The 12,877-nt window shown below is 33.0% G+C and overlaps 1 protein-coding gene across 4 annotated transcripts in view; it reads right to left on the reverse strand.

Moving 5' to 3' along the window:
* BRWD3 (bromodomain and WD repeat domain containing 3) overlaps positions 1-12,877 on the reverse strand; it is a 165,964-nt gene that overhangs the window by 82,943 nt on the left and 70,144 nt on the right. For all 4 annotated transcript variants that reach the window (XM_055393949.2, XM_088834049.1, XM_055393950.2 and 1 more), the window contains 6 exons: positions 11,562-11,602; positions 8,070-8,174; positions 6,699-6,852; positions 3,242-3,376; positions 1,879-2,007; positions 736-961 (listed from right to left, as the gene is read on the reverse strand). In XM_055393949.2, the coding sequence (XP_055249924.2) occupies positions 736-961; positions 1,879-2,007; positions 3,242-3,376; positions 6,699-6,852; positions 8,070-8,174; positions 11,562-11,602 (790 nt within the window). The remainder of the gene's footprint in view (positions 1-735; positions 962-1,878; positions 2,008-3,241; positions 3,377-6,698; positions 6,853-8,069; positions 8,175-11,561; positions 11,603-12,877) is intronic.

A 12,877-nucleotide genomic window follows, 5' to 3' on the forward strand; every position in this document is an offset into this window, starting at 1 on the left:
TGCTTTTTAATGCGCTTTCTAGGTTTGTCACAGCCTTCCTTTCAAGGAGCAAGAATCTTTTCATTTCACAGCTGCAGTTCCTGTCTGCAGTGATTTTGGAGCCCAAGAAAATAAAGTCTGACACTATTTCCTTTGTCTCCCCATCTATTTGCCATGAAGTGATGGGACCATATGCTATGATCTTAGTTTTTTTAATGTTGAGTTTTAGACCAGCTTAAATTATCACTAGAAGTCAATTCTAAAAGCATCAGGATCATACACATGTTCAGGTTTCTAAGGAAGCAGGTCAATACATTCTCTGCTTGAGTGTACTCTTGTCTGCCCTAATCCATTTATCTCTGTCCAGATGAGATAAACAATGCAAAAAAGTACATTGGTAAGGTAAAAAGTTCTATGCCACTGAAAATTAATAAGGTATCAGGTAAAATATGGGGCTTCCCTGGTGGCTCAGATGTAAAAAATCTGCCTGCAAAACCCAGGTCAGGAAGATCCCCTGGAGAAGGGAATAGCAACCCACTCCAGTATTCTTGCCTGGAAAATTCCATAGACAGAGGAGCCTGGTGGGCAATAGTCCATGGGGTCACAAAGAGTCGGACATGACTGAGCGACTAACACTTTTCACTTTCAGGTAAAATATAACCTACTACATAGTTTAGCATGGGGATATATTACGAAGAGAACAGTAAGTTTAACACTTTACAAAACATTTTAAATTTAACTTTGTTGATAACATACCATTAGCCACATATCCCAGCTGTGGTATAAGTTGTTCATCTTTACAATTTTCCCGTCCTGGTACCAGTCTTTGAAATTTTGTGGGATGAGGATTTCCATCAACATCCACCAAGAACGGTGGAGGCATGAGATGAGGAGCTTGTTGGGTTTGTTCATCCAATACATAGTTGTTGGCATCACGGATAAGAGGTCGATAATCAGTATGGAAGAACATCTGATCTGGAATCTTTATGATAGACTTTTAGTATTTAATGTGCACAGGAAATTTATTAATAAGTATTTATTTTCATTCCAAGAGCACGTATGTTTTTCAAATCAGACAATTTTTGCATTATCTATATACTCCTCTATTGTCATGTGTTCTCCCTAGGTAGAAGTGAATCACCTTGATGATAATCCTATTTTTCTCAACAAAACCCTACAATATATACTATTTTCTGGCCCTTCCCTATCATATTTCTCCAATTAGGATAAGAAGAAGCAAAATAACAATGTAGTAGATAAAGTTAGTGGTTTTTAAGTTGCAAAAAACATACAAACTTTAATAACTATTTTTCTTGCTTGTTTTTATTCAAACAAGAATAGACGGAGTATAATATAAATGGTGAGACAGGTAAATATCAATGCATGAAAAACACAAAGGTGATTAAGTATCGAGATGAACTCAAAGATTCTAGTTCTTTTCCAACTCCAAGATTCTATCATCTATCCTAAACTCGCAGCTAATACAATAAAAGAAACCAATTAAATTAGCTTCCAAAGTATTTTAACAAGATCAATAATAGGTAAAATAAACATTCAGCAATGAGCTGTTTATTCCTAATTTAGGATAAGTAAAGGATGAAACCTGGTCAAGTTATTCTCTTATTACACCTAAAAGGTAGTACAGAGAGAGAATATGTACTAAGCAAGAGTTATTTTCCAATGAATTTTTATATCTACATCACCCTATATCTTAATAGTAATTTGAACTGCCAAGCCTTATATTCTGGCAGTGGTGAAAAATTTTACCAAAAAAAAGTGACTTTGTTATTTTATATCTATTGAAATATAGTGATCCTTATTAACCATTAACCTTCAAGTAAGATGTATGAATGATACTATCAAAAATCGCAATCTATAACAACAATCAAGTATACTAACCTTTTCATAGTATTTACTGCATCCAAATCCAAAAAGCAGCAAATGCCCATGCGAATCAGTGCAGGCAAAATGGTTTCCATCTGGTGAAAATTTACAGTCAAACACTGCACCATGGCCTTGGCCTTCAATCTGAAATTTAGAAGTCACTTTAAGTTACCTTAGGAGGTAATTTTCAAATAATAAGTAGTCAATAGCTTCTACTTGCTAATACCATGGATTCTGTGATATATCAACATTCCAATGTACCCTCTGACTTATGTAGCCAGAATCCTACTGTAATAGTAAAGCTCTGAAAGAAATTAGGGAGATTCAATATGAAATGCATTGTATCAAACATTACTAGCAATGCCCTAACTGAAGAGGGACTGCATGAATGACTGATGAGAATAAAAAAGACCTAAACACAACCAAATTGACAAAGGTGCTATTTCAGGAAAGTCAAGATATTATCTTCATATTTAAACTGCAAATCAAACTTTAAAAGAACCATCCTAAAATTAAAGCACACAAATTAATCTCACTGACAAAAGACAAAGGGTTATTATTAACACTCTGAATCTGTATTAAGCCTATAAAACGGAGCTCAAAGGCCAACAATTTAGAAATATTTAGTCAGAACTATTTTTCAGAAAGGAACAATAAATATGGGAAATATGAGTATTCCCATTACCATAGGAGGGTGTTCAACTGGGAGAAGAGATACTTCACCATATTTTTCCATTGTTTGTATGAAATATATCTTAGGAGTATCCACATCTCCAATTCCATGTGTGCCATACAACTTCCTGATTACTAACTAAACTATACAGCATTTACCAGAGACAGATACAATACAGTCACTGTTGTGATTCATTCATTAGGATTACAGTTTAAACGTTAACTTTTTTGTAATTTTGTTTAGTGTTAAATCCAAATGCTTATTCAATTTGAGTTTCTAGAATTAAGAGCTGGGAAAAAGAATTTGGAAAATGTTAACACCACAAAACAGAGACACCCTGAAAGGCGTAATTCTCAATTGGCCTTACTTTCAGATCTTGAGTCATTCTCTAAGTTATTATATGGATTTAAACAGAGGGCAAGAGGTTCCTTGGCACTAAGTATACTTTAATTACAAAATTATCATAGTCTGCTTTTATATCAACTAAGCATAGATTGGGTTTCCTTTGTGGCTTAACTGGTAAAGAATCTGCCTGCAATGCGGGAGACCCGGGTTCAATCCTCAGGTTGAGAAGACCCCCTCGAGAAGGCAAAGGCTACCCACTCCAGTATTCTAGCCTGGAGAATTCCATGGACTGTATAGAACGTGGCGTTGCAAAGAGTCGGACACAACTGAGCGACTTTCACAAGCATAGATTTCCCTTACCATGTTAAAATAATTCCGAATTTTGGTTCCCCGGTCAAGGTCCCAAATAAAAATGTTCCCATCATGACCTGCTGAAAGTATGATCCTTTGATCAAATGGATGTGCTTCCAAAACAAATACTTCATCATCATGTCCCTGTGATAAAATCAATATTAAAAATGAAAAGCAACATGAATATCTCTATTATTTGGTTAAAAGATCTCAGGATATCCTATCAATCTGATTCAGATGAATTCACATATGCAAATTTAACAGCATTTACAAACATGGACACTACAAGAAATAGTTGTTAGAGTTCCTTATATGTTTAAATGCTGACTTCATAAAATATGGCTTCCCTGAAAGCTCAGTTGGTAAAGAAATACCCTGCAATGAAGGAGACCCCGGTTCAATTCCTGGGTTGGGAAGATCCACTGCAGAAGGGATAGGCTATCCATTCCAGTATTCTTGGGTTTCCCTTGTGGCTCAGCTGGTAAAGAATCTGCCTGCAATGTGGGAGACTGGGTTTAATCCCTGGGTTAGGAAGATCCCCCGGAGATATTCCCTACTCCAGGAACTATATAATCCAAGAGGTCGCAAAGAGTTGGACACAATTGAGCGACTTTCACTTTCACTTCATAAAATATTCAATAGACAGAAGACCTGAAAGGTATTTGAAATACAATCCAAAATCAGGCCCCTGAAATGGAATTCATAATTCTAGGACTTTGCTATTAAAAGGTCACAGAAAATGTGACAAACAAAATATTTTATTAACACCCAATTCTGACACAGTGATAACAGACAAACCTTCACTATTCTTCATCCAGTACTCACTGATATTTGTATTGTATCATGGGAGGACCTATGATATGTTCAAACAACAAAGTATAGTTTGTCTTTTTTACCTTTATCTACTTTATATTTGAAGGTTTCATTTAATATTCTACCTGAAAAATGCGTATGCTGCTAAAAAAAAATAAGGTTGAAAACCAACGTTCCTATATTTCCCCAGCAATAAATTAATATCAGCATCTCTACAGACTTTAGATCAGGAGTCTGGAAACTTTAGGCCAACTAGCTCCCCAATGTTTCTGGACAGACAGCCTAAGGAATGATTTTTACATTTTTTAAAAGGTGGTAAAAAACAAAAGAATATTCAATAGAGACCATATGTGGCCTGCAAAGCCTAAAATATTTACTATCTGGCCTCTTAAAGAAAAAGTTTGTCAACACCTAATTTAGATCACTGTTCATTTCTGTTGATTCCTGGCTAGAGAGTACAGGTTCCAAGTTTTAGAGAAGCATGTGGGACATCCTGAAACTGCATTTCACTTAGGAACAAACAATCAGCATATTACACATCAGGAGCTTCCAGAAATAATCACATGTTGTGAACCTAAAAAGTGCATTTTACCCCAAAACATCGCATAAAAATAGAAGAGTATCCTGCCCTACTACCATTATGTTAAAAAATGTAGCTTATTAAAAAGTAACTTCAGAATGACTCAAAATGAAAAGTAGAAGATGAACAGGTAAAATCCATTTCGATAAATACCAACAAAAAACTGTTTTCCCAGTGACTATCAAAAAAATTCTTTCTTTGTCATAACAAAATCTCTTACTGAATATCCACTTTGATATAGTAAATACTTTCTCAGGTTCCAAATCAGTAAGCAGTAAAATTACTGTTAAAGTCAAATGATAATGATACAACTACATTAGTGTACATTAGGAAAGAGAGACTTTTAAATAGGGGGTTCCATTTTTGGTCCTTGGTCATGGGAAACAAAATCTAGTCAGATTAAATAATATCTTAAGATTTATCATCTGCCTTATTTTTATTTATTAAGCACACCTCTATTTCCACCACTTCCATACAAATCCAAATTATCATTAAGGCCCATCCTATCAGAGAATCCTACAGTATACTCAGAGTCATCTTTATCGCATTCCAATCTAGTCTCTCTACTCTGTTGCTACAATTAGGAGGCAGTTTTCAAAAGCAAAATTCACATGCTATTCCTTTGCTTTTAAACCTTTTCATGGTACCTATTAGTCTCAGCATAGATCCTACAAGACCTTGCATGGTCTGGCCCCTGCCTATTTCTCCTCCTATCAGGTGATACTCGTTCTGCTCTCTGTGCTTTAGCCAAAAAATTAGCTTTCACCTCCTGTCTACCTCAAGACCTTTGTACATGCTTTTCCCTCATCTTGGAGGGAACTTTCAACCTCCTCACACATGTAATTTACCAAATATTTATTGATCCCCTACCACGCTAAGACATAAAATAAACAAAAAATACAGTAAGAAAATACTAGGTAGTGATCAACATTACGATGAAAATAAAGCAAGATGATGACTGGGAGGCTACCCGAGATTGTTTGCTCAAGGAAGGTCTTATCAAGGAGGTGACATTTAGGATGAGAGCTGGGAAATTTTTACCTCTCTTACAAATCTTAACACAAGCTTCACCTTCTCAGGAAGCTTTCTCTGACCATTCCAGAACAGGTTTGATCCTACTAGAAACTTGCGCTGTGCTCTTATTAGCATTTACTTGATTAAATGCTTGTTTCTTTGTTTTATTTAATAGGCTATAAACTCCAGGAGGATAGGGACTCTTTAATCTACTATTTAAACCTATCTCAGTGGCTGGAACAATGGATACTCAATAAGTATTTGTTGAACTGAAGAACTTCACACCCTAGTAAGACTCTGGTACACAAATTTTTAACATATAAAATATAAATTCTATACCAAAACTAAGCAGATTTTACTGTTACAAGGACTAAAAATAGTCTCTTTTAAAATTTTAAAATTCACTGGAAAGATGACCCATGAATCAGTGCATGGGAAGAGTACCATTGAACAGAACTGTAAATTAAGATACTAATTAAGACAGAGTTTTACACAGATTTTATAAAAACAATGGCTACAAAATGGCCTTTGAAGTTTTGACTTTTAGAGATAAAGACCTGTAGCCACTGGCCACATGTGGCTACTAAGCATCTGAAATATGGTTAGTGGAAACTGAGATGGTCTGTAAACTTAAAATACACATTAGATTTCAAAGACTTAGTATGAAAAAAGGTCAACAATTTAATTAATATTTCTTATATCATGTTGAAAAGCTACTATTTTGTATACACTGGGTTAAATAAAGCCAGCTCTACCCTTAAAAACAACAAAAAGATCCCAATTCATGCTACGAACACATAACTTATATACCCTTGACTGCATATGGTAACATAATGGGTAAATAAATATGGAAAAAGATCCTGAAAAGTTTTCATACCTGCTTTTAATAGCTACAGCATGTACCATCCTTATTTTGTAGATATGCCAACAAAGGTACTTTGAATAACTCTCCAAGCAACAGTAAGCCATAGAAAGCAAACTAGAACACTTAAATTTCCTGTCTTCTAGAATAATGCCCTTGTAGATCATTTTTAATTATTCCAAAAATAGAATACTTACGGATAAATTATGTAGAAGTTGGCCTGTGATAGAATTCCATACTTTCAAAAGGAAATTGTTCACTGCAGTAATAACTGTGGTGTCATATCGATCCCAGGCCACCATAGTCACCTTAAGTTTAGTGACCTTGTCTTCTCCAGATGGCAAATTGTTCCTAAACAAAATAATTTCAGAGTTAATAGATACTGAACAAAAGTGCATCTAAATAGCAAATTATGAAAAAAAATCTCTCTAGGAGCCTGCAACTTTTTAGATAAAAAAATCCTAAACTCTAACTACACATGAAATAAAATAATAAAAGTATTAATACCACATAGGGCAACATCTATATGCTTATTTTAGGGAGGAAATAAAACACAAAATGACAAAAATTTTATAGTTAGTTAAATGAGAGCAATAAAAAAGTGAAGTTAGAAAGGAATCTTCAGATACCTTGAAAAGTAAAATACAAGCTCAGGTTGGCTACCAGAAAATATGAAGAAAACATAAATAAAATAAAATGGACATTTTATTCCTTTAAATATTCATTTTTTGAAACTAAAATAGGCATACAAAAAAGCAGTAAGAAATTCAGTTAATTGATTTAATCAAATGACATTATCAGTAGCTAACTATGACTACAAAGTTGATTCTATATTGTTATTAATGGGAAAATAATTAATTTCAGGATCATAGCGTAAAGAAACTGTTGTATCCTAAAAAGGTAATTATGTATCTTCCAGTTAACAGTGAAGATGATGAAATGTAATTCTGATTAACTGTATTTGTAATGTTGAGTAGGAATACTAACAATATGAGGAGTCTGGATTCAGAAGAATGTCATTTAAGGATAATTAGGCAAATGCTGGCTTCCTCCCTTGCTGCTAACTAATTTGCTCATCGACAGCACAATTACAAAACCAAAGCAATTGCTAAATAGATTCAAAATAAAGTGGAATAATTTGCAAAAAAAAAAAAAAAAAAGGAATACTAACAATATGAAACATAAAGGTATTCTCAATAAGTCAGAGAAATATCTAAAAATATGATGACATTTAATACGGACAACCCTCAAAGTTGTCTAGTATACAAAAATATAAAAATGACTTATAGAAAACTAGGGCAGAGAATGATTCTATAGGCATTAGTAAAGTACAGAGATCTTTGGATCACAAGAGACCAGAAGTTTGAATGAGTCAGATATGTTCCTATCATCCAATCTGTCAATCAACAATTAAAGACAAGGTTCTTAGAGATTAAACACAGATACAAATTTTTACCAATTAACTCCAAATTAAAAAGATATTTATTTTCATTATTAAATAGAACACAATAATGTAAAAGATACTATACCATATGAGAATCACTAAAATATCTAACATCCAATCTTACCCAGTCATTTTAGTAGCCATATCTAGTACTATACTCTTCCATTCTTGTTGCTGATATTGCCAAATTCTTGCTGTTCCATCTCTACTTCCACTAACAAATCTTAAACTGCAAAGAAACAGTTAAAATATTCTTATTGCCTTTCTCTAGAATGGAAATCACTACTTATAAAAGTAATACATTCATCCTCATACACTTCTGTGGATAATGAAAATGGTACACTTTGGGAAGTAGTTTGGCAGTTCCTCAAAATGATAAATATTACCACGTGACTCAACAATTCTACTCCTCCATAAGTATACAAGAGCAATGAAAACATAAGTCCACAGAAAAACATGTACACAAATATTCATTGTATTATTCATTATATTCCAAAAGTGATGACAACCCAAATGTTGATCAACTGATAGATGGATAAACATATTGTATAGCCATACAATCAAATTATTGACAGCCATAAAAAGGAAATCAAATTCTTATACATGCTTCAACATGGATGAATCTTGAAAACATCATGCTAAGTAAAAAAGGTCACAAAAGACCAAATACTGTATGACTCCACTTATATGAAATGTCCAGAATAGGTAAATCTGCAAAAATAAAAAGTGGATTAATGGTTGTTCAGAGCTGAGGGTAGGGGTGCAGAAAGATGTGAAATTGAAAGCTAAAGGGTATGGATATGGGAATTCTTTTGGGAGTGATGACAATGTTCTAGGGATACTGGATTAAGGGATGCAAGCTATTATGCATAAAATAGATAAGCAATAAGGATATAAGAGTAAAGCATGGAGAAATATAGTGATTATAATAACTTTAAATGGAGCGTAATCTATCAAAATATTTAATCACCATATTTTATACCTGAAATTAATATAATTTTATACATCAAAAATATTTTAATTAAAAAATAAAATAAAAGTGATCATAGTGAAGTCTGCACAGCCCTGGGAATATACTTAAAACACTGAATTTTATGTGGAATGCATCTCAATAAAACTGAATAAAAATACATTCGTTAACCTATAACTATAACCTACCACTATCCGTAACTTAGTTTCTATTCTTTACATGCATTTATATATTCCCACTTCAGGGAACAGAATTACAGTACAAAGGAAGATCCCTTGGAGGAGGGCATAGCAATCCACTCCAGTATTCTTGCCTGGAGGATCCCATGGACAGAGGAGCCTGGCGGGCTACAGTCCATAGGGTCAGAGTCGAACATGACTGAAGCAACTTACCACACACACACACACAAACACACACACACTGATTTATAGTGTTTTTCCAGATGCTGCAACTATAGTTTGCATGCCACAATGAAGATGGAAGCTCCCACATCCCAACGAAGATGGAAGACCCCATATCTTATGTCTTATACATATATCTATATATATTTTATGCATTCATGATATACCTTTCTCTTAATATTTTCAATATTTCTAAGCTATGTGATTTGTCTGAGTTTTTTCAAATTATCACAAATCTCCAAAAAGTTTTCTAATGTATTAATTTTAAAAAATTACGCATAAGTGGACCTGCACAGTTCAAACCTATGTTTTTCAAAGATCAACTATATTGTGTAGATATATTTCTCTGTTTACAAATATAAAAATTAACATCCCTTTCAATAACTGTTCAACAATAAGGATCTATCAAAATTTATTCAATCAACCTCTAAATAATGAACATTTTTACTATTTCCAGTCTTTGCCATTATAAATAATGCTGTGATGAATATCTCTATACACATCTTTGTAAAACCTTATATATATGCTGAGTCAAAGGGCAGGCACATGTTTTTAAAGAAAGAAAAGCTTGTTCCAGCTTCAGATTTGGCCACAGATGCGCACACTAGGAGCTGTCAAATCAAGGACATTTTCCTAGTTTAATGGTATAATAGACTATTTCATGAAGAATTTATACTCTTTCTGCATCTTTTCTCCGTAATATTCCCCCTTCAGGTAGGCACATTTTGAAAGCTTTTGACATACTGCCAAATTATTTCCCTAAAGAGTTCTTTTTTAAAAAAACAATTTATAGTTATCATCAAGGTTGTGGGACAGTGCCTATTTTTCCTTAACCCTTGGCAATATTGGATGCTATGATTCTTCAATATCTTGTCATTCTGAAAGAAAAAATTGTTATTGTTATTCTAAATTGCATTTCTCTTGATTATTAGTAAAATTGGACATCTTTTGATATATGTACTGGCCACATAACTTAGATAAAATAATGTTTTGCTGTTTTGCATTTAAGGAAAAAGGTAAAGAATTTTAAAAATTCAGATTCTCCTAGTAAGAAAGAATAGTAGCTATTCTTAAACAACCATATTCTTAAAACAACCTTAAAAATTATTTGAAGGTTTTTTCATTCCTAATAAAAATATCACTCTTGGTAGATCATTATTATTTACTCTTACATTGAATGAAGATGAACACATTCACCACAGTAATCACCTGGTGTTTGAAAAGTATTTAATAGTAAAACATGGTCACTCACATAATGTCCTCATAGACAGATATGGATACAAATTTATGACAAGTGGATAAATTTTAAAACCTATTCTAGGTCAATCTGTAGGCCAAGGCAGAAAGTTATCACCTTCTGGGGATGAGACATTTGAGAGGGTACAAGAATACTTGTATATAATTTCTAAGTTAACAGACATAGGAAATGTGTATCATATGAGTAGTAGAGACAGTAAGCAATCTAGGTATTCAGAGGAAGACAAGATAGCCAAAATCTCGATGAGTCAGGAAAGGCTTCAGGTAGGGTATGAACCTTGAAAGACAGAACTTAAAGAAGAAAAAGAGACAGGAAGGAGAAGGAAATAAAAGGAAGGAGAGCAGAAGAGAAAGGGAAGACATAGGAGGGATAGAATAGGAGTGAAAGGAATTAGGGTATGATTATTCCTGGTATGAGGTAAAGTATAAGCAAAAGAATGTATGGGAGAATGCATATGGACTATAATAATAACGATGACTAAATCAATTGGGCTGGATCTGAGTATTTAAATAAGGAATAGTAGATGAGAAAAGAATGTAGGCCTAAGTCAAGTTGTAGAAAATTCTGAATGCCAGGCTAAAACATCTGGATTCTATCCTATAAACAAAGAGGAAACACTAAAAATTTCTGAATAGAGCAAAATTAGTCTGACAGAAATGGATAAGACACATTTAGAAGGGAGAAGAATATTGAAGGTAATGGGTCAAATAATGGAATTCTTGACCAAGATAAATGATACAGAAAGGGAAAAAGCAAAATAAACATAAAAATAAATCATTCATACAGGAAGAACTGATAGACTATGGCTACCAGTTTGGATGGCAGCTTAGAAGATCTGGGATGAGAATGTCATCAAAAAGAGACAACAGCTTTCAGTTTAATTAACTAGACAGAAATAAAACATCTATAGTAGAAGTAGCTTTTTCTGAAGATATAGAGGTAAAATATGTGAAACATCTATTTATACAGATATGTATACATAATTACCTGTCTCCATTGTTACAGAACTGAACAGCAACAACTTTGTCCTAAGACATAAAACAAAAGGTTTGTGATTAGAATTAATTTATTTTTAAAATTAATACTATTTTCCTCAAATTCATATGCAAAATTATCATTAAGTGGATTTTTTTAATGTTATAATTTTCTTTTAAAAAAACTCTAATTTTCTTTAAAAAATTAATGAAGACTGAAATTATTAACTAAGGAGGAATAGTTAGCAGCAGTAATTTGAGACAAACTTGTTTCTTAACATAAGCAAATCTGTTTCTAAACCATAATCTCAAGAGACAAGATAGTTCTGAATAGATATTAGTTTATTATATTCCCCATAATAAAACAACACACTAAAATGCCATTTTAAAATAATTCACTTAACAGTATTTGAATTAAATTTTTCACTTAGCATTTTTTTAATTTCAGAAAACAAATCAGGCATTTGCTGTTTCTCACATGGTTTATTTAATTATTTCACAATGAATTAATTTGACAGTCTTTTGGTATCTTAATTTAGATACTGTTGTTTGAATTTTCCTTTATGACTAAACTATACTTATTACAAATATAATGTGTACTGTAGTGATTATACTACAGTAATGTACATTCAAATGTAGTAAACATTTTCACTAACCACTATTATTGAACTACATTTGAACTTAACTTCTTTTAATTTTCTTTTTTTATTTGTACTTAAATTTTAGTAAAAAGCTGATACTAAATGTCTTAATATTATTTTTTCATTCTAAAAACACATTAAACCATCTTCATAAGTCAGACATATCTGTGATTCACACTGTTCCATGATTTCACTGAGTATTTTTATCTGATAGATTCAGGACTCTCACTGCCAGTTCCAATAACTGGGTTTAGATGTTATGAAAGGACATCTTATTTTCAATGACTAACAGCTGGCACTAATTTCAACAGAGAATGTTTTAAGTTTTCTAACATTTTTTATCTGGGCCTCTGCCAAAAAACCCTCTACCAATCAATCTTTATTCAACATTTCCCCCTCACTTGTTTCCCATTTATTTATTACTTCCTCCTTTCTCAGCTCTCAATAAATTTGACCACACTGTATACACACCTTGCTTGGGTGGTAACTGTAAAGATGCCTCCTTCGTGTGCTCTAGCACAAGTGGATTTTTCCCACTGGATAGTGTCAAGATTGAGATTGTTATATATTTCCTAAGTTTTTGTATTTCACAATTTAAATAATATTCCAGGATTTTAGTATCTAGGAATAAGTTACAGCAAGGTGTGAGGTCAGCTTTGTTCAGTAACTCTTCATAAGCTGAATATCC

Source organism: Moschus berezovskii, chromosome X, assembly GCF_049115385.1.
Source record: "Moschus berezovskii isolate FMDL1 chromosome X, NW_MosBer_1.0, whole genome shotgun sequence".
NCBI lineage: Eukaryota > Metazoa > Chordata > Mammalia > Artiodactyla > Moschidae > Moschus > Moschus berezovskii.